At 37.2% G+C, this 26,165-nt stretch overlaps 1 protein-coding gene across 3 annotated transcripts; it reads left to right on the top strand.

The window, feature by feature from the left end:
* Positions 1 to 2,669: 2,669 nt before the first annotated feature.
* LOC307008261 (uncharacterized protein) lies at positions 2,670 to 26,165 on the top strand. Of its 3 annotated transcripts, none has more exons than XM_079630975.1 (21): positions 2,670 to 2,779; positions 7,192 to 8,017; positions 8,471 to 8,532; positions 9,648 to 9,686; positions 9,809 to 9,912; positions 10,492 to 10,550; positions 10,744 to 10,866; positions 11,031 to 11,156; positions 11,266 to 11,430; positions 12,066 to 12,190; positions 12,277 to 12,862; positions 15,698 to 15,818; positions 17,932 to 17,948; positions 18,049 to 18,171; positions 18,453 to 18,581; positions 18,675 to 18,797; positions 18,885 to 19,015; positions 19,116 to 19,413; positions 24,880 to 25,018; positions 25,527 to 25,642; positions 25,826 to 26,165. In XM_079630975.1, exons 2-21 carry the CDS (start codon positions 7,325 to 7,327, stop codon positions 25,877 to 25,879), a joined length of 3,333 nt encoding a protein of 1,110 aa, XP_079487101.1. In that variant the 5' UTR covers positions 2,670 to 2,779; positions 7,192 to 7,324; the 3' UTR covers positions 25,880 to 26,165. The 3 variants fall into 3 exon arrangements, with proteins under 3 accessions (XP_079487101.1, XP_079487100.1, XP_079487102.1); XM_079630974.1 differs by lacking the exon at positions 2,670 to 2,779 and adding an exon at positions 3,097 to 3,231; XM_079630976.1 differs by lacking the exon at positions 2,670 to 2,779 and adding an exon at positions 3,145 to 3,231 and having other exon boundaries at positions 7,305 to 8,017.

The raw sequence follows: 26,165 nt of genomic DNA, 5'->3' as shown, positions 1-26,165 counted from the left end.
AAGAAAAGAAAAAAATATATATATATATATATATTTTTTTTTAAATCCCCACAAAGATATTTTTTTAAGCATCTGTTGTTCCAACTCCTACATTATTTTCCCAGTTTTGTAGAATTGTATTATTTGCAAGTGTGAACCATATACACGAGCTTGTTTTATTCAGGGGCAGGTCAAGACTGTTTGCATCACCAAAGAGTATTGACAAACATTCAAACTTGAATGAGTGAATGAAAACGAGTGAGTGAATTCAGACAAAAAGTGCGCCAAAGGGCTAAAAACGTAGTTTAAAAACGTAGTGCATAGTTTGTGCTTGCTGTTTAATAATTGTGAAACTTGTGAAACACCTCTATGATATTACAGCCAGATCAACGGTTTGGAAAATGACTGGATGGATGATTTAGCTGCGGGCGCCATCTTCTGGCGAGACATGGTTCGACATGACCCTCACAGTGCATTATGGGTATGGAATGGTGCATGTATGACATCACTTTGTAGCGCTTTGCTGACCTATAAAGCCCTAAATGGTTTAGAAAAAAAAAAAGAAAAAAAAAAACTTTGTAGCGCTTTGTAGGCCAAAACAAGGAAACGATTTAGCATTTTAGAACATAGTCTCCTTTAGAACCCCAAGCGATCCCATTGGTTCAAATTACTGATTACTTATGATAAATGCCGTTTCATCTACATTATAATGTCCATTTATGTCTGTATTAGTTATACTAGCATAGCAAACAGAAGCGATTGTCTGGTAGCTTAGCCTAGTTACACACTTTTGCATTTACCCTACATATATTCACAATCATCTTTAATGTAATTATGTGTTAAATTAAGTGTTAAACGTCCCAATATTTCTGTTATATATACAACAAATTAATGATGTTAAGTTATTCAATTTAGGCTATTTTTAATTAACAGTTAATCAAGAATTTACGTCCAGTTGGTTATGCACTAATATGTTATCGTACGCATGGTAAGCTATGCGTATTTTAAATTAATATAATTTGTACATACTTAGGATAATCATTGGTTTTTGGTTTTTGGTTAAATGGCTGAAATGGTCTGTGGTGAACCAGGGTTATTATAGTTTTGCATTATTCATTAGTTTTTATTTTTATTTCGTTTTAACTTTGTGTTTTCAAATTCAGTTTAGTTTTAATTAGTTTTTAACGTGGGTTTGCTAGTTTAGTTTAGTTTTTATTTTTTGAAAATGCTTAGTTTTAGTTTAGTTTTAATTCGTTTTAGTATTAGTTTTAGTCTTTGTCTCTGACAGGCTGCCCGACGCGAAGCGGAGGGATCTTCAGCAGCCTGAAGGGGTTGTATTCCCAATAACTACCGACTGGCTATACATTATCCCGCTTATTACATGGCTACCTATCAAATAAATCACTACTTTGAAACAAAATGTTGATTTAAAAAGGAGTTTATTGATAGTTTACGATTGTATTGCTTCCGCTAAGCTTCCGCCAAAGAAAATAGTGCGCTCCGTCTACGGTTAGAATTCTGTGAGTCCATATAGCAACGCTCTGTTTTTCATGGCAACGGTCTGTTATACTCCGCAGCGGTGTGTTATCAAGAAATAACAGACCGCATTCTACATTGGAGTTCAACCAAGCCATGTAATAAAACAAAATATAAACTTAAAAAGGATGGGACAAATGGGCTGCCAATGTAGATCAGAAGGCCGTTGAAAAAGAAAAGAAATAAAGTATTAAATCCCGAGATGTATCGAATCAAAAGGTACGTCGGTCCATCGGGCATTTGCCCGGAATGCCAGATTACCATTCCAGCCCTGCAGCTTATAACGTTAGTGTTTTGACAACGACAACATAAGTGCATTTTAAGTTACCTCAAACTTGCGACTAGTTTTTGTTCTTGACTAACTTTTTAAAGAAGGCCCAATTGCTTCTCATATGAACATTATATTCAGAGAATATAAAATATTTGTAAACCACTTTTTATGTGTGTGATTGTGTAAGTGATTGTGTAAAGGTGTTTATGAGATACCAACCTTTTGCGAACTTGCCTTAACGTCGCGTCGAACGCGTTCACATGGAGACGTTCTCTGGAGACTTGAGGAGGGGAGGGGTGTGTGCCTGTGTGTGTGTGTGTGTGTGTGTCGCGCGCATGCATGCGAGTGACAGAGAGACGGAGGGAGAGCAGGGAAAGGAAACATAGCTGAGCGAATTCTCTGCGTGTTTTTAAATAGCGTCGAAGGAAAGACATTGACAAAGACGAAAACTAAGGACATTTACTCTATAATTTTATTTTATTTTAGTTAGTTTTGTCAACCACACATTACAGTTTTATTTAGTTATCGTTTTTTTGTTTTGCCTCGTTTTTATTTTTATTTCAGTTAACGACAATGTTTTTTCCCATCTAGTTTTCGTTTTTTCGTTCGTTTTCGTTAACGATTATAACCCTGAAAGCTCATGTTCACGTTTTATCCGATTACATAAATTTCATCAGTATTCCCTACTCGTGATTTTTTAAGCTGTTGTGTCTTGGAAAAAGGCGGTTTCATTCATTCATTTATGAATGAAAAACTTTCCAAAACATAAGAAATTAATAACAAAATCAAACTCTTTGTTTTCCAAACAAACACCAAACCTAATTAACTGCACCGTTAGGGGTCGGTTGCTATCAAGTATTATTATTATTATTTTTTTGTACTTGGCTGTCAAGGAGATTAAACGTCATCACGCCGAACAGGTAAACTCAGAGTCAGTCCGCTTTAACAGCTCGTTATGTTCGTCTGTGAAAATGATTTTGATGGACAAAACGTGTAAGTATCAAACTTTTGTTGATAACAGGTTTTTTTTTTTTTTTTTGCGATAATTCAAAAGACTTTGGAAAAGTCTTATTGGGTTTTTGTCGAGGGAACCGGTGTGATCCAAACTCCCGGTTATCCTGTTGAGTGTACATCGGCTGTACGCTCGTTATTGCAGTAACTTAACGTACATTATGGGTTTGAATGATTGCACTTGATAAAGTCCACTATATAGTATGGTTTCATATGGTCATCAATACAATTGGCTGTCCTCTCAACTAATGCCCAGCCCAGGACACAGCTCTGGATTTTTATTAGTGCTTTTATTTTGAAATTCATCTCGGAGTCGGAAGTAAAATTGTATTTCGTAGTCGTTTCCGCCTTCACGTGAACTGTTGACTGAGCGTTTCATTTCGTGCGACGTTCAACCCGAAGTTTTGGATCGGGAAGAAGAAAAAGAAGAAAATGTAAGCAGCAACACACTGCATTAGAATAATATATACAATTATATCACTTGTGTTTTAAGTATAGACTTTAATAAACCCGAGCATTGTCATTAACATTTAACGTTAGGCCCGTGGCTTGCCTTCTTTTTCTTAGTAGCACTAGCTATCATCAACCTTCGTCCATGTGTTGCGTTTAACGTGTTTTTTTTTTTTTTAGATTTAAGAACGTGCTTCATAAATGTTCGCCTAAGTAAAGTTGCACCAATTTGCGATTAATGTAATCGATTATCCGTAAGTGAAATGAATGTTATCGTATCAGTTAATCTCGGATTCACGCTCAGCGGACTCTTGCATTATTTAAGGCTGTAAAAAAACTTGTTTATGTGATGTGGGATATTTCTTAAGCATTTGAAAGGTTCCTTTCCAATATATGTTCTGCATTATATCCTTTCACCATCCTTTCTGGTTGTCATTAGTTTGCATTAATGCTCCAAAACGGAAGTTGCGATATTGTTTTCGTCCCTATTGTGACGTAGATCCGATTGAAGCGGCTTATGTAGCAAGAAAAAGTGTAGGGTTAACTTTTTTTTCATTCATATATTCGTAGAAAATTAACAGAAAGGCATTCATAATTTAAAGTTTTACAAACAAAAACTGAGCTTACATACAATTATCACAACACAATACACATCATTCCCAACAGTAAGTTGAAGACAAGTTAAAGAGATAGAGAGAGGGGCAAAAATAATAAAGTAGGGGAGTTTTCAAATTATAAAACCAAAATCTTTCAATAAGGAGTACATATACACTGCTGTGACCGGTGTTTTGTTTTGCTCTATCCTCTGTGGTTCTGCATTTGTCAATACATAATGCGTTGAGTCTGAGGTAGCCAGTAAATATAGTTTCTAAAGTTATAAATATGATTTTTTTTTTTCTTAACAAAACACATTGCTTCGCTTCAGAAGGCCTTTACTCTGGAACCGTATACATTACTTTTTTGATGGATAAATGCACTTTTTCGGGCTTCAAAAAAAAATGTATGTGGGATATTTTTTAATATAATTCCTATTGTGTATGGCTGAAAGAAGAAAGTCATATACACCTAGGATGGCTTGAGGGTGAGAAAATTATGGAATCATTTTTGACTAACCATTTAAGCAAGTGAATTTGTGGGTACAAATTGAAAACCCAAAGGTACGGTTTACAAATCTGAGTGCATGGATTGGCAATTTGTGGACCAGTTTATAAATCAGTGGGAACGATTTGTTAAACCGAGGGAACAATTTAAGAATATCTGCGAGTACGGTTTATTAACTGAGGGGAACGAATTGTAAAACTGTGGCCACGGATTTGCGGGTCTTGTTTTTTTCCCTCCTACAAGTGACTTTCTGGGCTCCATAGGTTGTCAATACAGGACTCGGACATGGTGATATAGGCTAGTGGTTGTCAGGACTCGGGTTTTATATCTGTCGTCTCCTGGTTTTTTTTTTTTTTTAATGAAGGAACCTTGCAAACGCTCAAACAACTCAAACATCACAAACACAGCTCTTACTAGTGCTTGTGAAGGCATGTCTCGCCGGATAAAAATAGACTACTTTTCAATAAAAGCTTTAACATATGAGGAATACTTTTAGCTGTGTTGCCATAAGTTAGCAACTGATACAGCGAACGCGAGCGTCTTGCTTATAATAAACCCATCAAGCGGATGTGCAGATTGTGCACCGGTGCATATTTTGACGTGACATTCGCCACAACTGTTTGAGGCTGTTCACACTGGGACACACCACAGGAAACATTGTAAACTCCTATTTGTTTTTCTGAATGGGTGCATGATGTTATATTGAAGCGTTCATTGTAGAATTAGAAACTAGAATTTTCTGTTTGAAAATATTTTGTGTTCAGCAGAAGAAAGAAATTCATACAGGTTTGGAATAACCTGAGGGTGAGTAAATAATAACAGAATTTTCCTTTTTGGGTGAACTATCCCATTAAGGACTAGACTTGCATCTTATCCTCATCGACTACAGCAGATTTGCCAGTTCTCGCTGTGAGATTTTACTCCACTCCTCCACCAAGGCACCTAGAAGTTCCCGAACCCATCTGGGCGGACATATGATCACATGTGGTTTGGCACTGCAAGGATCATCAGCTGTCCTTTCTGTCTCCCTATAGCACTGTTTTAGGTGTTTTGCATTAAGGACATTGCAGTTTATTGCTCTGGCCACATATGCCTCTCTCTCTGCAGCAGGTCTATGGCATGTTCACACATGTTATTGGAAATAGGAGGTTTTTGTTTTCGATGCGTGCTGTACGCGGTAAACCAATCACAACAGACTGAGCTGTCTGGCCAATCAGAGCAGAGAGAGTAGCTCGCGGAAAGGAGGGATTTAGAGAGATTGATTCATTTAGTGAGTCGTTTGAGAATCATTGAAAATGTGATGTGCAAATGTATATGAGAAAATGAAACAGTTTTTTGACCTTTGATGCATGTAAACCTGTTGTAGGAGACTCCAAAACAACATTAGGAAACCTTAAAATATCATAATACGGGCCCTTTAATTTGAACCGGGTCCTGTTCAAGAAAATTTCCGATTTTAGATGTTTGCATTCCAGCATTTGGGTTTAAATGATCCAGTATACACGAGTGCATTTCATGGGTGACCGTGCGTGCATGTGAGAGACCGAGTGAGTTAATGCAGATGTATTTAGGTTTTGCTATTAGCCCTCAGCATATTTTTGATCCTCTTTAAAGGGATAGTTCACTTTAAAATGAAAATTCTGTCATCATATACTCACCCTCAAGTTGTTTCAAACCTGTATGAATTTCTTTCTTCTGCTGAACACAAAGGAAGATATTTTGAAAAATGTCAGTAACCAAACAGTTACCAGGTCCCATTGACTTTCATAGTAGGGAAAAAAAATACTATGGAAGTCAATGAGACCTGGTAACTGTTTGGTTACTGACATTTTTCAAAATATCTTCCTTTGTGTTCAGCAGAAGAAAGAAATTCATACAGGTTTGAAACAACTTGAGGGTGAGTATATGATGACCGAATTTTTATTTTAAAGTGAACTAGGCCTATCCCTTTAAGTTCAAAATCACTCTCATTGGTTGGTGCTTACTGTTTTGCACGCAGTAAAGTGCAAAGTTTGGAGAGTAGCATAAAGTTTGGAGAGACCTGATGAATTATTCATATTTAAATTTTCCATATCCACAATTAAAGCTGATGGTGTTTCTAATCAAAAGAGACCCCGAATGTGGAATTGATAATACTAATTAGGATAGTGGGAGACACGATCGACGAGATACATCAGTCAGAATCAGAAATCGATTTAAAGGAAAAGGAGAATATCACAGATCAACTGAATGATTTTTTATCTCAACGTAGCGATATAGCCTACGTCGCTTCTCGCTTGACAGATTAATACACTAGGCTGTAGTTAGGGCCATGTAGAAACGTGTGAACGGTGCTCTTACAGTTGTGCTGTCACCGTTTAGTGACATTATTGTATGTTCTGGGTAAACTGAAATTATATGGCCAGTGTCGGTCACAACGCCTTTTAATTGCTGTTTTTGATCCGACAATTATTAATTTACAAATTTAGCACTGGGCATATAATACAACTTAGAGTCATGAATAATATCTCCCTGGTTCTCTCCTGAACAAGAAACTGCAATGCTTTCTCTCTCTTTCCTGCATATAGATATATAGATCTAAAACTGATTCAGACTCTTTCATTTCCCTCCAAAGCTCTATTAAACTTTCCCATTAAAATATACTTATTTCTCTCCATGGTACATGGTACTAAATCTGCATTTTATGGTCTATTTGGTCTGTGTACCAAACTGTCCATTTGTACCTCTGTCATTGTAAATAAGTTGTATTCTGTTACTTGCATTCCATTAGTCTTGCTTTCCTATGCCACTGCTAACCATTTTGTGAGCATGCTAGAAATCATTGCTCCATTGTGTTTCTGCAGAGCTGTTTCATTCTGGAGGAGCTTCTTTTTCTCGATCCAGGCTTAAATTGACGGATTGTCTTTTTGGGCACTTTTTGTTTCGCTTTGTTCCTCTCTTTTTCAAACTCGCCCAGAGCGCCACCATTTCGAGGCCATGTCCCATAAACGGACTGGTGCTAATGCTCAGAAAGGCTTTGCTGTTGGCCGTGGGCTTTTGGCTGGAGCTGAGACTTTGAACTTTAGTATGGGTGAGGCGCACTCGGACCCCTACGGCTCGTCGTCCCGGTCCCGATCCCGGTCCCGGTCTGGTCTGGTTGGAGGTGAGGGAAAAGACCATGACTCTCCGCTGCACCGCCGAGCGGGCAGCCACATCAATACCGTTCAACTGTTCGCCAGCCTAGGTCTGTCATCGACTGATCTGGATGTACTGGCACAGGTTCCAGAGGAGAACTTATGCATGGAGACCTTGCCCCATCTTCTCATGCTGCTTAAGAGCCGCAAGACGGAAGCCAGCTGGGGCGACATGCCGGGCGGAAGGCTGGACTGTTCCAGTGGGCAGGCTCAAAGCCGCTCACAAGGTGACTTCGATTATACTTCCATGCAAGAAACATCTGGTCGAGGGTACGACATGTTAGATTATGGCAGCGGAGACCGCCAATATTCTGAGTTTTCCCATGACTCCTATCGCAGCCTTGGCATGTCAGCGTCATCGCCATCTGACGACATGTTAATGCAGAGAAGAATGGGCTCCCCGTCTCAGAGAAAAGTGCAGGATTTCTTGGGAGTCATGCCCCTCATGTTTCCCCATGTGTGCTCCCTTTGTGATTTTGATGTGCACTCTGTCATGGTGAGTAATTCAAGCTGCTTGCCTCCTGCACACACACTTCACTTCCTCTTCTTGAATCCTGCTCGTTGAAGAAGAACCTCTTTAAACATCATTTTTTTTTGCCTTAAAATCAACACCTCTTAGTTTTGCATAGTATTAAATTTCAAAAAATGGCCCTAAATCTCATTGGACCCTTATAGTATACATCGTTGTTAGCGGTTTTTCTGACTTGTTCTTTATGCTTGGTTCCAGCTAGGACAGTTAGTATCAAGAACTCTTTTAAGATCAATTACAGTACTCATTTGTAGATTGCATTCATAGCCAGGAAGGGTAGCTTGTCAAGTTAGCTCTGATCCAGTATTTCAAGGCTTTGAATTGCTTTAGATTTCACTGTAACATACAGGATGTTTTTAATTTTTAATTTATTTTTTTAATAATTAAGGATATTTTTCACCCTTCCCTGTGTTTGTAAAGGAATGGACTCAACACACGACTGGGATTCGTCATTCCGAAAACCGAAAACTCCTTCTGCAAATGTAAGTAGACTGCTTTGTGTGAACTGTTTGTTCAGACGTTGAAAACCCTCTTGATAATCATTTAGAAACAAACCTAAACTTGGCCTACAGTGTGCAGTTCCACTATGGATCTTTTGGATCAGACATTATCCAGTGGAGACCGCTCAGTTCATTGTGATAACCAGAAGCATTTACTACTGCTGTCTAGCTTGAAAAAGCAGCATCATAAATTGGCCTATATGACTTGTGCACTATATTTGATGCTTTCTTAAGCTGCATAATTGCTGTATGAGAGGATTTTTTTTGTAAAATCTCATTTGTTTTCTGCTTATTCACTTTTTTTTGAAGTGACAGCATTCCACTATCAAAATGATGACAGAATTTTCATTTTTGGGTGAAAATACTTTTTAGTTAAAAGAAAGTATGAATAAATCCAAATTATCACCATGAAACATTCAAAGTGGAGCCCTCAGAAGAATTCATAGTGGTTTAATAGACCGTTTTCACAGACTGCGATGACGCGTTTACTAGATTTGCAATATTGATAACTGTGAAATTTGGAAAGGTTTATTTTTCTTTATTTTATTACACATTTAACGCAATACTTTGTGTTAAATTACGTTGGCAGTAAATGGCAAAAAATTAATTAACGCTGCTACAATGTTGTTTCTAATACAACGGCTGAAGGATTGACAGCAAATTTGACATCTTTTATCTTGTCATATTACGTAATCAATATCGAATTATCTCTTTTGAAAACTCGTCAAAATGCTATCATGGATTATTTTTTCTTTTGCTGTTAGAGCAAATGGGAATACAAACATTTTGATTGCTGTTGTCTCCCATTCACCACTATAGAAGTTTACCCAAATATGACAACTTCTGCTTCTGAGAACCCCGTGTGAAAAGGATCCATAAAGCTAATGAATCTATTATTTTATGAACCTTTTAGGTGTTCTAAATAGGAAAAACAGTTTTTAACCTATTTCTAACATGAAAGTTCAGTTGAAAAGCAAAAATAAAGTTGTTGCATTCTTTGAAAAATGAATTTGTTGTGCAAGTGTTCAACATTTACATCATACAACATATTTCTTTAATTTAAAAACATGTGAAAACTCATTCCTGTTGTTTTATAGGTACCCGGACTGGGATCCTCAAATGCCCTCTGGTCGCAGGTGCGTAACTAGGTTTTTTATTTTATTGAATTTTTTATAAATACTGCTTTTATAAGTATGATGCATCCCACTTTTGTGTGTCTGTAATAGAAAAGCACTTTAAAAAAATGTACTCCTCTCAGGTCGACATCCCTTTCCCTGGACACAAAGAGTCGTTCGGATAGATTGCTGGGAGCAGATTCAATTGGTGGTGGTCTACAGAGAACAGGGATGAGCTCCAGCTGGGGTAATAAATCTGTGAGAGGATGTAGTCTGGTCTGCTATTTTTCTACAAGTTGATATTTTTGTTGAAACAGTAATCCACTTTCATGGAACAGCTGAACTCTGTCTTGTTTAGAGCAGTGTGGAATGCATTTATCTTCCTGTGGGTTTCACTAGTGGTTTGGTCAATTCTTTGGTTAAAGTTTACATTTTTCTTCTGTGAAAGTTGAACCCCTAAATCAATAAATAATAGTCAAATACATTTTTTTAATTTTAAATATGAAGATTCCATTTACAAGAGTATCCTAATAAGTTTCTTTAAAGGTGCACTGTGTTAACAAAGAACTTGTACAGGTAATTTGAAGATGGCGGATACTTTTCTTGTGACTTTGCAACATTGACAGTGTTGTTAACCTAAATTTAATCAGTATTCAACTAAATGTATCTGTATAATGACAGTACAGTCTTTTAAAGTCTCTTACTGTGAAGTTGCTTTCCAACAATCTGTTGTCTAATATTTGTCTATATAAATAAATGTGATTCACCTGACTTACCGCATTGGATAATTTAAATCAGTAACACAATTTTTAAACAACTTTTTTAGGGTCTAATTCCAGTGTGGGAATGACAAGTAAAATTACATCATATTCAACGGCATCCAAGGTAATAATGCACTGAAAGTTTTCTGTTTTTGTTATAAATGGTCCATCAGCTCTATTGCATTGACAATGCACCCTCAGTTAAAATATTATTTTAATTTGATATAATCAGGATGTCCTTTTCAGTTTGTGATCTTTTGTTTGAGTGGATGGCTAAATCTTGGTGTTTGCACTCATTTTTTTATTTAATTTTTTAGATAAAAAGCAGGGTGGTCGTGTTAAAATACGATAGGAAACCGAAGTTAACAAACAGCCTGTTTGACTTGGCAAAACCCTTTGGCACCATCCGTAAGCATCTAGTACTGAAGAACATGAACAAGGTATTGCCTGTTACTGTTTATGTGTGAGCAGCCATTCGCAATTTGGAATAAGGATGCTCATAATTGGTATATTTTGAGTAAATCATGCCTGTGTCACAGGGTAACCTGTGGCAATGCCATTAAGTCTGTTTTAGTTAATCATTTTTTGTTTAATTTTTTTAAAGGCTTTCCTGGAGCTGCAGACTCATGAGGAGGCTTTGGCCATGGCTAATTATTACCAGCGAAAACCAGCCATGTTGCATGGGAAAGAGATACAAGTTTATTTGTCAAAGGAACTGATTACAATTAAGGTAAGATTAATTGTCTTCCAGTTTTTGTTTTGTTTTTTTTAGTGTAGAAAAAAGTTAAGCAAAGCAAGCAATTTCAGATCAATTATGCTGATTTGCTTTATCAATACAGAAAAATGGAAGGCCGGTCAAAGACTCTAGAGCCAGAGAGAAGAGAGATGTCAGCCAGGTGGTGTTTTTCTATCATTTGCCACGGGAAGGTGACAAGAAAATGGAGCTCCTCAAAATAGCTCGTAGATTTGGCACTGTTGAGAAACATTTCTTTGTAGATAAAGGGGTAAGTTACATATGCAGCAATTTTCAGAACATGCATTATTAAAATATGTCCTGTTTCGTGGATCTCTTTATTATCTCAATAATAATAAAAAAATAATCTTCAGTCTAAAGGGTGAAATTATTATTATTTATTTATTTTAATATAATTGACACTTTTTATATCTGAGGAACCATAATTTTACGGCCTCACTCTACTGTTTGAGCTACAGGAATCATGTAAAATACAGTAAATATCTAGTTAAAAGTAATCCAGGCATTTTCCATGCTGTTTTGTTCCCTGCTCTTTGTTTGGTGAAGAGAAAGAATAATATTTAAATAATACTAATGTATTAATGTGCCAATATAACAGTAATAGATGGCAGTAATCATCTACATATTTTAACTTTTTTTACTTTTGTCATGCAGAGACTTTCATGAACTTATTTTGAGTGATGCAAACAAATCAAAATGTTGAAATGATTAATTGAAACTTTAAGCTGATATACAGAAATTAATCAAGCTTACAAACTCTTGTGATGTTTCAAAAAGGGGTCTTATTACAATCTAATATACTTGAAAATTGCTGAAAATGGAAGGATTGTGAAACTAATCAAATTACACCGTATAGACGACTCTGTTTTGTTTGTTTTTTAACAGGCATATGTTCAAATGGGCAATGCTGAGGATGCAGAGATGTTGGTGAAGTACTACACTGTCAATCCTTTGACTATCAATGGAAGATCTATTCGACTGAACATCTGCACAAAGTATAAGACTCTAACGTAAGTTGTCCTTTCTATCCAGAGAAACCAATTATATATTTAGAAAGAAAACAAAACCAAATGTGCTATACATGTTGTTGTTCCAGGGTCCCACCAGGAAAGGATGAGCAAGGAAGGGAAGAACCAGCCCGTAAGAGCAGCGGTAGCAGCAGTGCCAAAAGCAGAACTGGTGATAAACCTAAATCAAAGAATCGAAGGTCCTCTACTTCCAAAGCCAAAGAGCGCTCTGATAAAAAACAAGAGGAACCAAAGCCTGATAAAAAAGAAGAGGAACCAAAGCCTGAAGAAGTAGAGGCCCTGGGAGATGAGGCAGGAGATGAAGCTGATGTTATGGAAGCTTGTGACGAAGACGGGTGTGATGAAGATCCCTCTGCAGATGATGTCGACCTATCATGTGATCCAGAGCAAACCAGTGAACAAGCACCAGATATTGATGATACCAACCTAGAGGATGAGGAGGACACTGAAGCGCAGCAAGTTAAAAATGCTTCCAGCGATGAGACCATAGAAAACCAAAAAGACTCTGGTGAAAAACAAGAAGAGACTCCACTGGAGGAACCTGTGACATCTGAGGCTGAGCAGGAGAACACAGATGAGCTTCCTAAAGACCTTGAGGAACAGAATGGTGATCAAACTGAAGATGAGGGTGCTGAAGAGGACAATGAAGAGCAGGTAGGATCTTTTGTACATTAGCACATCATCTTAAATGCCACTGAGAAATCCTTTCTTGAAGGAATAGTTCACTAAAAAAAAACATTTACTCACCCCTCATGAACACAGGAGGAGATATTTTGAAGAATGTGCATGCAGATCTTTTCCACACTATGAAAGCATACACCTTGTTAATGGCACTTCTCGTGTTTATTGCCTCTTTAGATAAATCGCTTGTCGTATTCCTCAACTGTAAGTCACTTTGGATAAAAGCATCTGCTAATAGAATATATGTAAATTAAATGTTTTTCCACTGTTCGTGGTATGGTAACTTGGAATTAACCAATTAATTTTTTTACTGTTGAATTTTTGCCATTTATATCATATTTTATGTAAAAAAAATTATATTTCATAAGGCGCTTTAATCCAAGTCTTCTGAAGCTGTACACTTTTCTGGTGCTGTTTTGCCCTCGTTAGAGCTTTAATATACAGTTGTAATCTAAATTATTCAACCCACATTGCAAATCAGGTTTATTGGCAAAATGTATACTTTTAGCTGTTTGCAATGAACCAATCAAACAAAAGTAATTGAAATGGCTCAACACAACAAATGTTTCAAGTGACATCCCCAAATCCAATTGAAAATTCAACTTTTAATGACTTCTACAGTCTCAAAATTATTCAACCAATTTTTGACTTTGTCATTAAGAAGTTAACTGCACATATTGGAGCAGGCATCCCTTGGACGGACCAAGATCGCCTGACAGATATAGATTTTGCCAACGACATTGCGCTGTTCACCGAAGATGAAACTTGGCTCCAAGACGCAACTAAGAGAGACTTGGCCATGAAGCCAGTAAAATCGGCCTGCATATCAGCACAGAAAAATCATAGATCAGGTAGACCGGACCTGCAGGTGTGCCAGCTAACAACGTCGTTAAAGCAACACGACTGGAGACAGTGAAAAAATTCTCCTTCAAGATCAAGTTACTACTATACACCTTTCTTGTTGTTCCGACTGTAATCTACACATGTAAAACGTGGAAGCTAACGACAAACACTGTCCGGAGGATAAACGCATTCCGCCAACAATGTCTCCGGCGGATTCTCAAGATCCGGTACATCGTTTGCATCACCAATGAAGAAGTCTTGCGGCATGGAAATTCCAACAGCCTTCAAGTCACAAATACGCAACAATGACTCAGGCTAGCCATGGCATATTCTACGAATGCAACGACATCACATTCCCCAGATGGCAATAAGCTGGTGCCCCCCGGGGGCCAAGTGTGGCCAGGGTTGACCCCACACCACCTGGCATCAAACCTTTATCACTGTTCTCAAGCTTGCCAGCGTATCCTGGGGACAAAGCTAAAAAGCTGGCAGAGAACTTGCAAAGCTGGAGTGACCCAGATGTGCCAACAGCACGGGATGATCGAAGTAAATCTAAGTTATGGCAATAATCTTTGGTACTTACTAGAACACCCTTTTGCTGTTATGACCTACTGCAAACAAGATGTATAACCAGACACAAGCTTCTGGCAGCTTTTCTGAGGAATCTTAGCCCATTCCTCATGAGCAATGGCCTCCAGTTCAGTAATATTCTTGGGTTTACATGGTACAACCACCACCTTTAAATCCCACCAAAGTTCTTCTATGGGGTTCATGTCAGGTGACTGTGATGTCTCTGTAGAATCTTCCCGGACTTCTTCTGCAAACCAAGCCTTGGTGGAATTTGAGGTATGCTTGGTATCATTGTCCTTTTGGAAGGTCCAAGCTTCAGCTTCCTCTCTGATGGCATGCCATTTTCTCTTAGGATTTCCTGATACTTTAATTAATCCATCTTGCTTTCACACACTGCAGGTTTCCAGTGCCGAGCAGAGCATCACCGAGCCCACCATGCTTAACTGTAGACAGTGTACTTTTTGGTTCATCGCTCCAGATCAGAGCATAATCATCGCTTCATCGCTCCACAGAGCATAATCCCAAAACTAACGTGGCTTATTTATTTGGTTTTGAGCAAATTGAAGCTGACTTTTCTTGTGCTTTTGGGTCAGTAGTGGTGTACGGCTTGGAGTTCTGGCATGCGTTTAGTATGTGCCTTACTGTCCAAGCTGAAACCTTAGTGTCTGTTGCCACCAAGTCTTGCTTCAGGTCTTTTGCAGTCACTCGAGGGTTTTTCTGAACCTGCCTTCTCAGAAATCTGTTTGCAGCCGTTGGATAGCTTTCTTTTTCTGCCCAGTCCAGGTAGTGTAACCACTGTTCCTTTAACTTTGAACTTCCAACAGTGTCTCTAGGAACTTTTACTGCCTTTTCTATCTTTTTGTATCCTTTGCCTTGTTTGTGAAGGGAAGTGATATCTTCTCTTTAACTTTTTGGACCATTCTTTTGACTAATCCATATGTCTAACATGCAGTCAAACGTGACACTCAACAAACCTAGCCAGTTCAGGTATTTCATGTGTTCTAGCTCAAGCACACCTGGTGCAACTAATGAAGCCCTTGATTAGTTGCATCAGGTGTGCACCTGTTTAGCACATTTGTGCTGTTGTGAGGGATTCTATTCAGGGGGTTGAATAATGGGTTGAATAATTTTGAAACAGTCATTAAAAGTTGGGTTTAGGAAAACCACTTGGAACATTAGTTTTGTTGAGTTACCTCAATCAATTTTGTTTGATTTGTTCATTGCAAACAGCCGTACATTTTGCTAATAAACCTGATTTGCAAACATCTGATTGTCTGTAAATTTTGCTAATAAACCTGATTTGCAATGGGGGTTGAATCATTTCGATTACAACTGTAAATTACATGTTCACTATTTTGACCTGTAGGTCTTTTGACTATCTGTATCCGCTTCTAGGAGGGTCAAACTGAAACTGACTTTCCCGAGAACATGGATGAGTTTGTTACTCTTGATGAGCTAGTGGAAGAGGAGGACGCTAAGAGAAAAGACTCAAAGTCCAAAGCTAAATACACATCAGGTAATGCCCTTGAGCAATGTCAGTGGCTTTAGCAGAGATCCATGACAACGCTCTCTTCTTTGGATTCCGTCGACAGTGTTAAAGGGATAGTTCACTTTGAAATTAAAGTTTGGTATGTTTTAGCTTACCTGAAGTGCATCCAAGATGTTGGTGTCTTTGTCTCCGCAGTAGTTTGTTATATTTTTCGGTCAAACCGTTCTTGTCTGTCAGTCATATAATGCAGGTATATAGGCATTGCCTCCAAAAGCATGCAAAGATGTCTCTAATAGCATGCAGAGAAAAGTCCAAATTAAAAAATTTCCCATCGTAAGTGCACATTGATGGCCTATAGCCCTATTCGCACGGGATTAGTATTATCTAGGGACCTCTAGTCATTTGTAATAATTGCGGAGGTTGTCTGTGATCTTAATCCCGTGTGAATCGGCCATGTCTGTAAATTGTAAAGTAATAATTCCTCCGCAAATGACCTACCATATTTCGCCGAACACCGACGTTCTGTGATAATATTAGTCCCGTGCGAATCGGCATCTCTGATTTTGTCCAGGATTTGGCGGGGCTGTATTATTTTTTTCAAGGTATTTCTTTCCTTTGCGCCTTTTTATCAAGCCATGTAATAAATTATAATAAAATGTTAGTCATATTGTCGGTGAAAACTACTATGCCCTCTGGTTTTGATATCTATAACTGTAACAAGAACAGAGGATGACACCCACAAATTAATCAAATGTTTTTATTACCATATGTTGTGATATGATGTTACTAGCGCTGGAGTGTTAATAGTGAGCGACTATTCAGTGCACCCGCATATGTTTTGGATGAAAAAAGGAATAGACTATTTCCCCAAAATGCAGAAAAGCTGGAATTTATAAAGAGAATCCTGCCTTACCTACTTAAGTAGGACGTAGAAAGGATGGACACAAATACTCAGCACTTGCTGAATAATATTCCTGATTTAATCAGACTACTCATTTTGTTCATTTAGGAGTTGAAGTGTTTCTATTCGTTTTTGTCCTGTGTCACATATTGGACAATGTTTAACAACACCTTTTGGGTTTTAATTGTGTTCAGTTTGACATCATTAAATCTTGTAGGCTCTTTAATATTCCAGAGTATCCTAATATGGATGGTGTTTTGCAGAAGCCCTATTTCTAAAGGTCTATTATAATTTCCTTGTAAAATTAATATGTGCTGTGCTTATTTATTTTAGTCTCAATTAAAACAAGAATCTATAGCAGGGATAGGGAATGTCAGTCCTGGAGGGCTGCTGTCCTGCAAAGTTTAGTTCCAACCCTAATCAAGGGTTGGAGCTAAACTCTGCAGGACGACGGCCCTCCAGGACCAATGTTCCCCATCCCTGATCTGTAGCATTACTGTAAATAACGTCTGTGGTATTATTTATCTGAAAGAAAAAAAAAACAGTGCCATTCAACAGAGAGCTTAATTATTCATTTATATAAAGCGTGAATGACTCAAAAATTGCTATCGGCTGCACAAATTCTGGTCTGAGCACCCTATGTTATCGTTTAAAAGTTTGGGATTTGTAAAAAATTAATGCTTTTATTCAACAAAGACACATTAAATTGATCAAAACTGGCAATAAAGACTTTTGCATTGTTACAAAACAAATTGATTTCAGATAAATAAATACTGTTCTTTTGAACATTATCAGAATCCTGACAAAAAAGGTTTAATGGTTTCCACAAAAATATTAGGTAGAACAAATGTTTTTTGTTTTTTTTTACATTGATAATAATAAATGTTCTTGATCAGCAAATCGTCATATTAGAAAGATTTCTGAAGGATCATTTGACACTGAAGACTGGAGTAATGATGCTGAATATTCAGCTTTGCCATCACAGGAATAAATTACATTTTAAAAATAATTAAAACAGAAAACGGGTCATTTTAAATTATAACTATTACACAATATTACTATTTTTACTGTATTTTTGATCAAATAAATGCAGACTTGGTGAGAATGAGAAAAAATCCTACAGAACCCAAACCCATTTAAATGGTTTTGTAGTCTCTAAATAGCTGTTGATTAAACTTTTTTTTTTTTTTTCCTCAAGTCAGTCTGTTAAAGTGACTTATTTCTTCTTGTATGTTTCAGGAAGCTCCAAGGATAGAGTAAGTCACTAACTTCTTAGGCACTTTAAAATAGTTACAACTGATGTCTGTTCATTGATTTATTGATTGTATTGAATAATTGTGTATTTTCTAATTATAGGGATTTAGAGTTGTAAATGTCGTTGGATTTAAACGTGGCCACGATTATAAAGATGAAATCCTTGCACTTGCCAAGCCATTTGGTAAAGTGGTGCGGCACCTGGTCTTGGACGTGAGGCCTGAGGTAACAGCTCTCAGATATTCGGTTCTTGGTAGTTCAGACCGCTTCACTCATTGAAGCTTTACTGTAGCTATCCACACAGATTTCTGATGCTAGACCATCTAAGAATGTATGTATAAATGTTTTATTATCCATTGGCAAGCTGAGTTAATTATGAATTAATTGCCATTTGGTTGGAGGGAATATGTTTCCGTGGCGTTCTGTCAGTTGTAAATCAGAAATTCTCAGAAATGGCTTGAAGTGTAAGAATTTTTTTTCCTTAAATGTGTTGTGCTCTGTTTTAGGCCTTTCTGCAGTTCTCCACAGAAAAAGAGGCAAGAACAATGGTTAGTTTCTACACCAGGAATGCCTTACCATCTGTGTGTGAAAGACCTGTGAGAGTTTATCATTCACACACCTATCCAACCATCCAGGTAAGACTTGGGCTTATTAACTCGCCATGAATAAAATGTATGTGAATCTAAAAGAAGCAAAATCTAACGCCTATATCTGTGCAACATCTACAGAGTGGCAAAGTCATCTATGTTGGTAATATTCCAACCTTCAAAGGCTCAGATGCATCACTTCTGAAAGTCGCAGAACCATTTGGAAAAATCAGGAAATATTATCTGAATCGATTACGCAATGAGGTAATTGTAAAAATAGAACGATTTCTGATGTAGTTACAAGGCAATAATAAATGATTTGTTGTTTATAATATTTGTATGTTTGCTCAGTGCTACATTGAGATGGAAAGAGGGGAAGATGCTGAGAAAATGGCAGAGGCCTACAAGGAAAAGCGACCTAAATTTGAAGGCAAACGACTGGTTGTCTACGTGAGCAGGAAATTTAAGCAGCTCAAACGTGGGTCAGTTGGACATTTAAGATTATTATTTTTCTTGAGAAAAATAAGGCTATCCAAAGAATGTTACATGGAATCTGTTTGACAAAATAATATCTTCTCACAGACAAAAACCACCCAGCCCAGAGACCGAGGATAAACGTCCACTCAAGAGAGAACGCTCCAGAGAGAATGAGGGTCAGAGGAACTCCTCTGGAAAAAGTAAAGACAAAAAAGAGGACGAACCTTCTGTCAAGAAGATCAAAGTGGATGAGCCCGTCGCTGATAAAGCTAAGGAGATGGAGAGTCATCAAGAGAAGGAAAGCCAAAATGTTTCAGCAGAAATTGTTCCTGAGGAAAAGAAAGAGTCAGAGGAGAAAGAAAGCGAAGACGCATCAGAGCTCCAGAATATGGAAACTGAACCTGTGAGTGACTTCATTATTTTTTTCATATCTAGGGCAACACGTTATATAATTTCAGCACGATATATCGTTTCAGCATCGACATTATGATGTGTCACAATGTCAAATAGATAGTAGATGTGCGCATCGTTTCTCTTCAGAAAATTTTGGACTAAACGTCTCAATTCATAAGGATAAGTTTTATGATCTCTTTATGAACGTTTTGAAGCGTCAAGATGTCAGTTGCGTAGCTGTCATGAAGGGATAGAAAGTTCTCAGATTTCATCAATAAGGTTTTTATTTGTGTCCCGGAGATGAACGTAAGTCTCACAGGTTTAGAATGACAATTAAAATTTTTGGGTGAACTATTCTTTTAATTATGTCTGGTTGAGGCAAACTATGTAATTTTTCGCCACTAGAGGTCGTTTTTCCAAAACAAAGGCATAGCTTGGTGACGCCTTGATTTTGTGGAATCATGGGAGTTGTTGTCTTCATCTCTACAAAAACTTAAAAAATAACGTCTTTTCTCGTTAAACGTCATTTAAATAAAAGTACACAAATCAACAAAATATATAACATTGTTCTAGTGGTTTTGGGATATTTTGATCCAAAAATCTTACTAAACGTGTGCCTTTTAAAATGTGTAAATGTGCTTCTGTTACTATTCTGTTCATTCTATTGCTCATATTTTATATTTCACATCATATTTCATCTACAATGCACATTTAGAACTGATCCATTGCAGCGGTACAGTAATCACATGTAAGCAGGGTGTCCGCGGGGTCTTAAAAAGTATTAAAAGTTGATAAATCCATTTAGTGAAAATTAAGGCCCTTAAAAGGTATTAAAAAGTCTTAATCCCGATTTTATGAGGTATTAAATTTTGTTCAAGCTTTGTCCAAAGAGTTTGACTCCAAAAAGTATGCATGAATATATTTATTTTCCTCCCCATTACTAATAAAAAACAACGGCGTAGTCGGTCAGTGAGATCAGATCGCCGCATACAGGTGATGTCACGTATTTTGTGAAATGCGCGGTTAGGTGATGTTAAATAAAAAAACTAAAACTATTAGGTGATGTCATCGTCCTACATGGCACAAACAACTGTTTATTAAGTTAAAGGTTTGTTGCTGATTAGAACTTGAAGTGGGGGTGTGCGATATCTCTTGATCGTGGATGATAAATGTCTCCAAATGTCTGCTTTTGAAGAAATATCGTAGGATCGTGCATTCCATCAGTTCGCCTCCGTCTCAACATACTGTACAGCGCGACGTATATTCACATGAAATGCAGAGGAACAGGACACTGTAGTTCATAAAAAATTATTATTTGCATGTGCTTTAAAGCCTTGCCGGTTAAACATGTCATTTGCTGCTGATGCGCTGTTATAACGAGTGCTTTTCTGAATGCAAAAACCCGACGCGCACATGCACTAAAGCCTGTTAACAGAGATACTGGACTAAGTTATCTTTCGAGTCTTATTGCGCTAATACTGTCAAATACACACAAGGTTTACATAAACAAAGTTGGTTATGTCTAAAGTGAAAGAACAGTAGAAAAAAATTAAGAAAAAAATCTGCTTGTCAAATGCGTGTAGACTCGTTGTGCGCAGATCTTAAAGAGACAGTAGCCCTAATAGTAAACATGCTGCCGCTTGTCCTTAAAGGGACAGTTACCCAAAAATTAAAATTCTGTCATTATTTACTCACTCTCTAATGTTGTTCCAAACCTGTATTCATTTCTTTCTTGTGCTGAACACAAAAGAAGATATTTTGAGGAGTGTGGCTAACCGGGAGGTTGCTGGTCCCCATTGACTACCATAGTGGGAAAAAACTATTATGGAAGTCTCTGGTGTACATCAACTGTTTGGTTACCCACATTCTTCCAAATAACTTATTTTCAACAGAAGAGGGAGACTTATTCGGGTTTGAAACGGCTTGAGAGAGTAGGCTAAATGATGACAATTCAAATTTTTGGGAGAACTACCCCTGTTAATAAAACAACAAAATACAAAGAGCAAATCCCTCACTCTTGACTGAGAACTTTAATAGTAGCTTTAATAAGAATCAATGTACAATTTATACAGTGAAGTCTAAGTTGTTTTATTTTCATATTTGTTCATTTAATTACTTTCTTCAATGCTGTTAAATACACCTGTAGCTGAAAAAATAAAGCACTGTTTATTTCATTTGTATATTAAGTTGTGTATGTGTATCTTTGTTCTTAATTTTTAATAACAAAGAAAATGACAAAGATTTTTAACAAAGAAAATAATGACAAAGATTTTTTATCTTCGCCACTTTGGCCTAAATGTCTGCCATTCTTTTTATTTTATATTTTGTTACCGAAGGCTTTGTTTTTAAAATAGGGACATTAGTTTGGCTGTGATGCTCAGTCACTTGAAAAATAGTAAAACCAACATGAAAAGGAATCGTGATAAAATCGTGAATCGTGATTTTCCTGAAAAAAATCGTGATATGATATTTTTGCCATATCGCCCACCCCTAACTTGAAGTGGCGATGAGGTCTTGAAATATTTTGAGAAGGTCTTCAAAAAGTCTTAAAAAGGTATTGAAATTAACTTCAGGATTCCTGCATATACCCTGGAACCACGTTATGTATAAATCACGTAACAGTTCATGTTTTAGATTTATTCCAACAGACACGTATGTACGAGTAAAGCCGAGTTCATGCTGTTCGATTTTGGCCACGATTTGGTTGTCTGAGACAAATTTTGTGAATCCTAAACGATTCATCTGATCTATAGGCCAAAATCTGAAGTCTTTGAGCGCCTGTTTGACATGTTAAACATGCAAGCTATGTCCAGTACTTCAAGACGGAGTTCTCCGTGTTGGCGGAATACTCTGTCGTGTAGGGCTGGGCGATTTTATCGATTCTGCGATATAAATCTATATTTTTTTTCCCAAAAAAAGTATAGATTTTTTAGCCGCGAGTATCGATACATACGTCCCATTCAAATCCCCCGTGTTTACCCCCGTTCGCGTTGCAGGAAGAGCGATTTGGTCAGCCAGCCGCTAGTGTTGCTGTAGAGCAAGTTACCCGTACTACCTTTACACAGACGCAGACGTCTACCTCTTCCTGTTTACCAAGTCAGAGCGAGGATATTCGGAGAATGGCGGCGAATATAAATCCGGCACCCGCCTGCTTAAAAGCAGATGTGTGGGAGCACTTTGGTTATTAAAAAAAAGAAGGAAAGCAACGACTTGGATAAAAGCGTTGCGGTTTGTAAGCTATGTGGCACTAACGCAGGGCTGCCAACTCACGCATCACACGCTCTCACGCCACACATCCATTTTCTCACGCAGAAAAAATCGCGGAGCAAAGAGGACACTGACAACGACAGACAAGACAGAGCAGGTTACTTTGATATAAAATAAATGATCAGCTCTCAGATTCTGTCAATTTTATTACGCAATTCAAACAATAATACCGTTTTGGCGCTTGTAAATGCGACGTGACAGAGCTCTGTAGCGCCTCAGTTCAAGCGGCACATGACCCGATCTACTCTAACTCTTCTTTACTATTATAAACCAGAACTTACCGAAATGTATGCCTCGGATCAATCAGTGTTTCTCAACCGCGGTAAGAAGTCAATAAAACAGGTCGGCTAGAACAATGTCACATAAGTTACATTTACATCAGGAAAGCAATTTAATGACCATTTATAGGCTGGAAATATTTTTTAATAGTTTTGTTAAATATGTTCACTATATTAGGCTACATATATTTTTACTTATATCATTAAAATATTATAAAGTTGTTATTATAATAAAGAACGCATTATATTTTATTTAAGTTGATATTTTTAACCTTTAATAAAAATAGCCTAGGGCTCTCTGTTTACAGCATTAGTGATTTATTTTTTAACATGTATCTAACTAATAATTATCAAAATGAATCATAATTGTAACCATGCAGCTAAACACTGTAACATGTTGTCAGTAAACTTAATAAAAATAAGTTACCAAATGTTTTGACAATCACAACTTATTGTGATGCAAGTTTTTTTTTTTCCCCCATACAACTTTTCTCAACACATCTTTGATTAATTTTGTCCAGCATTTATTTTGCAAGCTGTCTGATGTTTTTTGAGTTTTCATTTCAATTAATCCAAGTAAATGAAACACTCACAACACAAGATGTCACCAAAATCACTATGTCCCCTTTAAATCTATCGGAAAATGATGTAAGCGTACCGAATTGTATAGAATCGTATCGAATTATATCGAATCGTATCGTTGGCTGAATATCGTGATATATATCGTATCGTGAGCTGAATATTGTGTATCGTGAGATTAGTGTATCGCTACAGCCCTACTGTCGTGGATCCATGCCAATGGAAGCCAAGCATACAGCCGTTTTACCAAAGGATCACAAAATATCAGAGCTGATTCTGCAAGAAATCCACAAAGAAACATAGTGGACGCAACTGTATTCTATCTAGATTGTGCCAAATGTTCCAGATTCCCAATGCCAATTCCTTGATGAGAAGAATCCTGGTGTTACTGGTCCACAAATCGTGGCAGACTAGCCCAGAAATGGAGTTCTTCCAGATGAACCAGCATTCACCAGATCTGGAGTTGACTGCTTTGGTCCATTTGAGATCAAGCGTGGAAGGACTACAGTGAAAAGCTATGGTGTCATCTTTACTTGCCTGGCCTGTAGAGCTATTCGCATAGAGGTAGCAACATCCTTGCATACAGACTCATTTAGCAATGCATTTCAATGCTTCATAGGAAGGAGGGGTCAAGTTATGGAAATGTGCTCTGACAATGGATCTAATTTTACTGGTGCTGATCGAGAACTTAAAAGGTCATTTCAAGAATGGAACAATTCCACAATAGAGAACACCTTGCTACAACGTGGCATCACATGGTTGTTCAATCTCACCACGGAAGTGTATGGGAGCGTATAATCCTGTATGACATTTTCTTCCGTGGAACACAAAAGAAGGTATTTTTTCTTTTGTCTTCAGTAGAAAGTTTTCTGGCTACAGCTCCAAGGCTCTCTGGCAAAAGTAATAAATACTCCAGCATCCGAATTATGATATGTGTGCCATTCACAATCCAACAAACAGTGAATAAGTTAACTTTTCATTCAGATCTTCTATGTGTTTATGAAAATTGGGATTTGCGACGTGCGGACCACAGTGAGAGAAATGTGATGGAGTAACTTCATGGGAGATACAAACGTATAAATTAATTTGATATTCTATGAAGTCTACAAGACGGAGTGTTTTAGAACTACGTCACTCTCGTTACATTATGACAGTGCGCATTATATCTGATTACAACTTGTCAAACTATATGGTAGGTTGTTTTAGGAGAATCAGAGTTCAGCCCAGACAAGTTCCCCAAGCAGTAGACAATACTTAAAGATTATACTTTTTTTTTTCTATAAATGCTTTCTCACTGCTAAGAGGATATAATTGATCGAATCACTGCTTTGCTTGATGTGTCCTTTGACCAGGAGGCTGAAGATGAAGAAACTGTTGCTTCAGAGAAGAGTGTGAAGACTGAGGAAAAGACCATCACAACAGCACCATCTGAAATAAAGCCTGAAACTAGCCATTCTACTCTAGAGCCATATGATCCTAATGTCCCAGTGGGTAAGATGACTTTGGTTTTTGCTAAGAAATAAGACGTTTGACATAACCAAGCTATTAATTGTGTTTTATATGAATTATCTTCAGCTTTTTGGTCAGATATGGCACTAAATCAGTTTGGCTTGTTATAAAATGCTTTAAACCAAACCATAAATGTATTAGCAGCGATGAACGTGTGACCATGAATTCATTAACGTACTGTATATCTGTGATTGAATGTATGTATGGATATTATATAATATTACTTTTGCACAAGTAGCCTATAGAAAATGGTAATTTGCTATTTGCACAGCTCCTTGAGTAGCCTTAATGTCCTATGTACTTTTTGTCTTTTAACTGTCTTCATCTTGTTCTTTGTGGTGTGTCTCTGTTGTAACTCTTGCAAAACTAATTTCTCCTTGGGGAGACAAATACAGATACTTTGATTATAAAAAAGCGATGGACCCCAACTAAGGAAATATTTAATTATTGTAAGAAGCCACATTAATTAATCTCATTTGTCCCGTTTCAGGTGTGGAGTTTGTGAAGATGGGGTACTACTGCAGAATCTGCTTCCTGTTTTACTCTAATGAAGACACTGCTAAGAAAATTCACTGCAGTAGCCAAGCACACTACGATAAACTTAAGGTGATTTTTTTTTTTTTTTTTTTTCTGTCCTTGATCATGATATCAGTGCAGGATTTAGATCTTTATGCATTACATTTTGAGGATTTACTTTTTTTTACTAGTAAATATTAGCATTATTACATTTGACTTTTTTTGTTGTTGTTCAGTATATGTTTTTAAAACGTGTTGTTTTCTTCTTATCAGAAATATTTGGAAAAGGAGAAAGCCAAAGCACAGAGTAACGGGACGAAGAAATGAACCATTGACACCGGAACATCTGTTAATATGTCCATTATGTCCCTGTCTTTTTTGTTTTCTTGTGTTCAGCTCTTTTGTTCAATATGTTTAATTTTTTCCTAAAAAAAATGAGACCGAGGTATTGCTTCTTTTAATGTAGTAATGAAAGCTGGTTCATTCATAAGCAATTCCTAGCTGTTCAGTCATAGCGATTTAGATGTGAAGTTGAACACATTTTATGCCTAAATTGCTAGTACTACTGTTTTTGTTTTTCCTTTCTTTTATTAAACTTCCAGCATTCCTCATA

Source organism: Phoxinus phoxinus (genome assembly GCF_949152265.1).
Source record: "Phoxinus phoxinus genome assembly, chromosome: 12".
Taxonomy (NCBI): Eukaryota; Metazoa; Chordata; class Actinopteri; order Cypriniformes; family Leuciscidae; genus Phoxinus; species Phoxinus phoxinus.
This window is presented reverse-complemented; position numbering and strand designations above follow the sequence as displayed.